The sequence below is a fragment of the Mesitornis unicolor genome, unplaced genomic scaffold (assembly GCF_000695765.1).
Source record: "Mesitornis unicolor isolate BGI_N332 unplaced genomic scaffold, ASM69576v1 scaffold4093, whole genome shotgun sequence".
NCBI classification, from domain to species: domain Eukaryota; kingdom Metazoa; phylum Chordata; class Aves; order Mesitornithiformes; family Mesitornithidae; genus Mesitornis; species Mesitornis unicolor.
This window is the reverse complement of record NW_010173842.1, coordinates 43,347-50,529: the sequence shown is the minus strand read 5'-3', so window position 1 is coordinate 50,529 and position 7,183 is coordinate 43,347. Positions and strand designations below refer to the sequence as shown.

General features: G+C 38.3%; 1 protein-coding gene across 1 annotated transcript in view; it reads left to right on the top strand.

Annotated features, from left to right (window-relative positions):
- Positions 1–2,578: 2,578 nt before the first annotated feature.
- The window catches only part of LOC104537836 (myocardial zonula adherens protein-like), a gene marked incomplete at its 5' end in the record, with an annotated part of 41,119 nt that continues 36,514 nt past the window's right edge, over positions 2,579–7,183 (top strand). Inside the window, one exon of the mRNA XM_010180845.1 lies at positions 2,579–2,668. Within this exon, the coding sequence (XP_010179147.1) occupies positions 2,579–2,668 (90 nt within the window). The remainder of the gene's footprint in view (positions 2,669–7,183) is intronic.

The window sequence follows — 7,183 nt, the reverse complement described above, 5'->3', positions numbered from 1 at the left end:
ATGCGTTACAGCGTTACTATGAGAGGCAGTCATGATTCACTAACTGGTATACAGGTACAGGGATAATTACTTATTTACTGCACTGTGAATCTCTACGTTTGTTGGCTATAATTAGTCCCATACTGACTAACAGGCCAACTATTTGCCAGCTTCAGAAAATCATACACAGTTCTATTTCTCCTAACTTTGAGTTGCCAGTCATTACTTGTTTCTATTTATTTGAGGTACTTTTTGTCTTTTCTCCTAACAATCCTTTCATTCTTTTTAGTCCAGTTTTCTTTGATTTTAAATCACTGTAAGAAAAAGTTGGCCTCGTCTATCACTTCCTGCACAGCACAGCACAGCACAGCACAAATCCAGTTCTATTTCCTATTTGTGGGTCTGGTCTTTCTTTGTTTGCCTACGTGGAAGAATGCCAGACTATGTCCCCCTTCTTGTAAACAGGCATGTTCTAAGAGGAAAGAGCCTTGCTAAGCTAATGGGAAGAAAGAGCAGGGGAAATGGAAATTAAATAGGTGATAAAAGGTGTTATTAATTACGTTATGAATCAAAAAGCTCCAAAGTTGATGAGTTTGGTATGAATATATCTCAGTAACTAACTTGTAAGCATGAAGCACCTCCAGCTTCTGCAGTATAGAGGGAGTCTGCTGTTCTCCGAACAAACACAGCAGTCAAACAGTGTCAAAAGCCGATGTACAAGGATTCACCATTTATAAATGCAGTTCATTGTTTCAGAATTTGTTAGCACATAGGAAAGCGTAACCTGCTTTTATACTAAGTTTTGGGGGTTTTATGTCACTTTCTCTGTGACTTCTTGAGATTTGTTAACATATGGCTGAATGATCAATGAACAGTGTAGAGCCCACAGCACAAGAAGTAGCCTCTACAGATGTGCCTAAAGAGTAGGTTGAATTTCACCTTGATCTTATTATAGATGACTTTCTTTTTCCTTCTTTATAATATATACATAGCTCACATGTTTTATAGGAACTTTATCTCAGGACACTGTTCCTTCTTGGTAGAAGGTCTTGCAGTCCTAAAAGACCAGAGAGGAAGAAGGAAGGCAACACAAAGTAGCATTTTCTAAATACAGTTGGCAGCATACCAGTAGTCCAAACATTTGATTTGTCATCTCAACAGATCTAAAGAAAGGCTGTAAGAAAAACGGTGAGGTTGCAGATAGCTCTTCCAATTGCTTTTGCTTGGGAAGAAGAAAAAGTTGAAGCTTGTTTGAAAAGTTCAAAAAGATCCACTGTTTGGAAACAGGGAAAATGGGCATCCTTGTCGTGATGCTGAATGCTGGTGCTCTGAGGAGGCTGTGTTGTAGAGAACCTTGAAAGTGAAGTCACATCAGCTTAATTGACATGAGAGACAGTTGGAAGAAGTGGATTATAAAATGGTAAAATTTGGGGTCTATGACAAGGACTTTGCTGCTGTGCTTTCAGTGCCTCTGAGCAGAACCTTACTGCCATTTTGAAGGCAAAAGGTGCTGTGAGCTGTGAGCTTGGGCAAGTGCAATGGAAAGGTGTATTTCAGAGAGAAGGTACACATGCAGCATGGCTGGAGGTAAGTATTTAGGAGAAAGTAGAGAGATCTAGATCAGATGAGCTGCTGGGCTATAAAACAGTGGTGAATGGCCCATAATCATAAAATAATAATCATAAAAGTAATCATAAAGTAGGTATTTTAGACATTTTGAGGAAGAGCTTCAGGAGCCTTGTTTGTTGTCAACAGACAGCTGGGACTTCATGGGAAGGTATTGTGAAGCTTCAAATTTGAGCAGACAGATTTCTCATTTCATCATTTGCTATGCTTTGTTTAGCATTTATAGTTGTTTTTCAGAAAAATGCCTCGTGAATAGGACTAAGACTGAAATTTTTACCAAGTTTCTTATACGTAATACATTGCTTTAAAAATACCAATACACCAAAGATCTCTCAGCCAAAAGCAAGGCAAACTGCAAACGGGGATAGAAAGGAATCTCCCCTATTGGCCTGTTTCCTCAGCAGGAGAGTTGCTTTTCTGAAATCAGATAAGAAACAATAACACTTTGTTTTTCCGAAGCATTTTGCAGGTTAGTTTTTATCAGATTTCAATAATATTCCTATGAACATTCAGTGGAGTTGCAGTACTGAGGTATCCTTGAATCAAATACTTGGGTATGTACTGAACAGAAAAGAGACATTCACTCCAGAACACACTTTGTGTTTCTAAATATCCTTTTTGAAGATTAAAAGTATGCCAACTCTGCAAACAAAACTGAGAAACTAGAAAATTATGTCCATTGTTCTCTTATCTCAGCTCTCAATGTCGTTTATGAGTACATAAGAACATGTTGTTGATTGAAATGGATTTTTGCTCTTTCAGCTATGTAATTACGGGGTTGCCTTTGAATTATTTCTTGCCAGCTAAAAACCTCTCCAACCTTTAAAAAATGATCTTTTGTCATCTACATGGCAGAAGGTAGAAAATAGTAAATTAAAACTGGAGTCTTAGTGCAGTTCATTCTGTAAAGCAAGTTATTAAAGCTATTTTTATAACACTGAAATCTAAAAGCAAACCTTTCTTTTTCTTTCAGATGAATGTCTGTAGGTTACGCTTAACGGTACCACCTGATGAAGGCTCACAGCCTGAACAGGGAGCAAAGGAACCGGAAAGAAAGAAAAATGTAAGTTTTAAGAATGGAAATTAAATTTTGTATAAACAAGGAGTGAATGTTGCCATCCACAGCAGCTGATATTAGTTGTTTTGGGAGCCCAAAGCCCAGTCATCTTGGAGGACTGAAGAACATATGGAGGCTGAGCAAGTCAGCTGTGAGCTTTGAGCCTGAGCCTTGGAATTGTGGATAGCAAAAGTGCATGTAAAATAGGACAGTAGTAGAGGAACAGCACAGAGATTGTACGTGATCTGTGACTGAGGTACTTTTAAGACTTGATTATTTAATATTTATATATTGAAGAGTAGGAAACTGCCATCAGGAGCAGGGTCTTGCATTAAACAGGATCTTGATACTCATCTGAAGGCGTTTTTGTATTTTATGTAGGTTGAACAGTGAAGATTTGAGCCCTAGTGTGTGTGGGAGCTGGCCTCCCTGGGACTTGGGTGTTTTGCTGTGCTGGCTAATTTTGATAATGAGTGATGTCCTAATAAGAAATACAAAAGAAAGAATTCAGGATTGTTCTGAAGGGAAAGTGATTTTAAAGTCATGTGCATAAAAAGGTTCAGAAGGGCATTTTTTTGAAGAAGCAAGTAGTATGCACACAAAAAAGTCTGACAGCTGCTTTGGTGCAGAACTTGTTCTTTAAGAGCTGTTTCAGAGCAATAGATGGTGTTTAGTTTGTCTTAAGGATGAAGACTAAAATAGGAAGCTGGGCAAGCTCCACAACTTCACCACATTTGCACTTCAATAAACTAAAATCAAACAAGAAGCTGGCTAAATTTATCAGATCCAATGCTTGAATAGCCATATGACAGTAGGAAGCACAGCAGCAGGATTTATTTGAAATAATTTCATAGTGGTACTTAGAAGGAAAAGTAACCGTAAAATGACTCAAAGACAAACATTTTAAAACAAAATAAATGCAAAGTAAAATGGTCAAGTTTCCTTATCAGATATTTCTCGTGCTGGAGTCTTAGAAACACTCAGCTTTTCATACGCTGCTCTGGCAGAGTAATAGATCCTTAAGGATTTATTAATGTTACTTACAGAATGGATTGGAGAGGCCTCAGTGCAAACTAAAGTCGGGGCACTACTAAATAGTAATAATTTTATACAGAGGTGTTTAGTTGTAACACTTCAAGTAGCTTCCCCACTGCTTACTCTGTCAGTCCCTTGCCAGTTTGTATCTGATTGCAGAAACCCTCAGACTGTCATAAGGGCCTGTTTCTCTAAGAGTAATGTACGTTTGTTTTTGAGGAGGATAGATACTGACTCATGGCTTACTCACTTTACTGTGCTGAGTAGTGTAATAAGAAAGAAGAGTGAATGATTAGGGCTTGGACAATTTGTAGTGACTTATGTGACCAATTTCTTTTCTCTCTTTGAGGTCTTGTATTTAATGAGCTCTATTTCCCCTATAATACAATTAAAGGCAAGTGGGTTTTATATCAGAGAATGTTAAGGAGAGGATATGAAAGATAATAAATACATTATTTGGCTCATCTTACACTGCAGGATATTGCACAGTGATTTTTAAGAACTTGAGTCCTTTTTAGTTGAGACCAAAAAATGGTATGTAATTTAATTATTGTACGTTCTGAGTAGTTCTCTAAAGTTCAGTTCTTTCCCACAATTTATAGAGTTTCAGGCAGCATACGTACAGCTTTCAGAACTGGGTGGGATCTAATTAGTCCATTTCATAGCAATTAAAAAACACAGAGTAACTGTGGCATCTACTTGTGATTTATGGTCTTTGTGTAATTAAAAAAATAGCCCTACAGATTGTATAGTCATAGAGTATGGAAGCAGCTACAAAAAATCACTGATCATGAACTGGTTTTTTTCTCATGTCTCTGAAACAAGACAGTAATGTATTATATTACTTGTAGATTTTTATTGTCTATGTAATGTATTGCTTTATGGATTTTAATTAGTTACACAGTAACCTACAGTGAACACAGGACTCTTGACTTGTCATGCTGTAATACTTTCCTCTTACTGCAAATTTAATTTAAAAAAAAAGCATCTCCTAAAAGCAGTGATCAGGTATCTCAGCCGATCCACTCATGTTCAACTGACTCAGTGTTAATGACATTGCTTAAAGCACTTTGAGAATAACAGGCTTTACAAATGTTAGATAATCCTCCCTTCTTTGGAAATACGGATAATAGAGGGAAATTGGGGAACTTCTCAGTTTTCTACCTTGCACTTCACAATTTAAGGTAAAAAAATACAGTGTCACCAAGAATCAAACTTAACAGCAGGTCTCTTACTGGGATCTAGAGTTTTGTGCTGTCTTTAAAGTATTAAGAAAATGTGAACATGGGAAATGTTTTTGGTATTTAAAATATATTAGTGTGACTTAGGGGTAATCTGTGGGATTGTCCAGTGTTTGCTGGAGTGCTCAGGCAGATCAGGCGGTCTGAGCCTGGCTGCCAGGTGCTCTCCTGTTTGGGCAGGATGAGTGCTGGAGAGAGACAGACTCTGCCCTGCTTCTGCCTGCTGCTGGTGAGCTGAGGGCCTTGCTGTGTCAAAGGGAATGCCAGAAAACTATAAATACACCTTGGCGTGACATTTGGTTGTAATCTCCTCTTTCACGTCTTTCATTAGAAGGAGGTGATTTTGAGCTGCCTTAACGTGGCATAGCAATGGCTGACTGGCTATTTGTTTCTTTTCTGTATTTGTGGGGCTCAGTACCATTAAGAGGTATTTCAGTTACAAAATCAGCTATTGAACTGCACAGAAGCTCTTGCTAGTCCCGATCCTCTCAATAACTTATATTGGAGCTTGGTGTCAGATCAGAACTGATTATTGGGTATGTTAGTAGTTGTTAGCTTAGCCTTTTTCATTGTAGTCCAAATTTAGCTGTATTTCATTAAATCTGTATCAGTGCATTAAGTTTCTACATTGTGGGGGGGGGTTTATTGCTATATATCCTTGAAATGAACCAGTGTAAGAGTGATGGAGCTGGGCAGTTGCTGCAGACACTGCTGTACTAGGACAGCCTGTCCCCATCTTTGTGGAAGGCTGGCAGATGGTGCACAGAAGTTGATCTCAAAAACTGAAGGGGGAGTCAGATTGTGCTCCAGTCAGGTTGGATTTTTATACTCATATTTAGGCTATGATACCTTGAAAGAAGCATATGAGAACTGAAGCCACAAGTAGAAGCTGGCTGGTTGGTTTGATTGCTTTTTACAGCCTAAAAGTCTAGTGCTAAATATCTCTGGATTGTTAACACTTTAGGTAGAGAGAATCTGAAACTCTCCTGATTTTATTCCATTACTTCTGTTAATGATAGACAATGGATGACAGCAGTGTGAGGCTGTTTACTTTATCATGGAGTACAAAGGAATATTGTGCTTGTCGGATTGTATGCAAAATCTGCATGTCCTGAAGCCTGCCTTGCCTTGCGTAATGAAGGGCTACAAGACAGTTGTATTGTCCCTGTTTGGGACTGGGCTTATTTTTATCCATCAGTGCCTTTCTTCACTGTCATGGCTAAATTTGGAAGTGTCATTGGGAGCTGCAGCTAGGCATTTGAGGGCAGAATATGGAGATATGTATAGACAGATTTTTCTTTTTCATTTAAACACATGGACAAGAGAAAGAAAATGAGGTAACACTCTAGAAATTTGTGTCACTTTCCTGTTTTTGCGGCTCTCAACAGAATTTGAGCAGTGTTTAGTCTTGAACTCTAATTGGCACTTCGGCTGTATATATCCTCAGACTCTGATTTTCTTATGTTTTTAAAGCATCACAGCCATGAGGTGAAACTCTCTTTGTGTCCTAAGCAGGAATACAAAAGCATAGCAAACATTTTTTTTTTCCCTCAGCAAAAAAAAATAGGCTGTAAAGAAGCCAGAAGGGGAATTTCCTCCTATATGTGATGGAGAGAATCAAGCAGAAACTTGTTTCAGGCCTGCATCAGAGAATACGAGTGCAATGAACATGGGGCTGTTGCGCACACGGAATCTAGGACAGTGCCTATTTTCTCTGCTGCTCTGCTGCTGCCAGCCCACTCCCACCAGCACAGCACAAGTTGTGTCATAACAAATGTGGTTCACTTGCTACAGGTGGCTGATGTTACTGTTTCTCAGCCTCTCTAGCACCGACTGCTCGATTTTTTGATGTGTACTAATTAAGCAACGGCTTCATTAAAACAGGAAAACCACAGAGAGTATTCCAGTGACTTCTGTGCATATTGTTGTATTTACTTTCTTACATGTAAACATTGCTGTTCTGTGTATGGATTTCATTGATGAGAAATGACTTTGTATAGTGCCTGTCACTTCTGTTTTTTGAGATAGGCATCTAAATTCTACACTTCAAGGAGCTTAAAAGGTGTTAAATAATGCCTCTTATTTAGCATAATGAATTTAAGAACACTCATGTCTGTCTTGGCATATTTTCCCTGTTTTAATACTATTTATATATGAAACATTCCTAAATGTAACATAGCTTCATAGACTGCAGAGGAATACAAAAAACCATAGCTCCCTTTTGTCAGAGCACAGTAACTTTTCT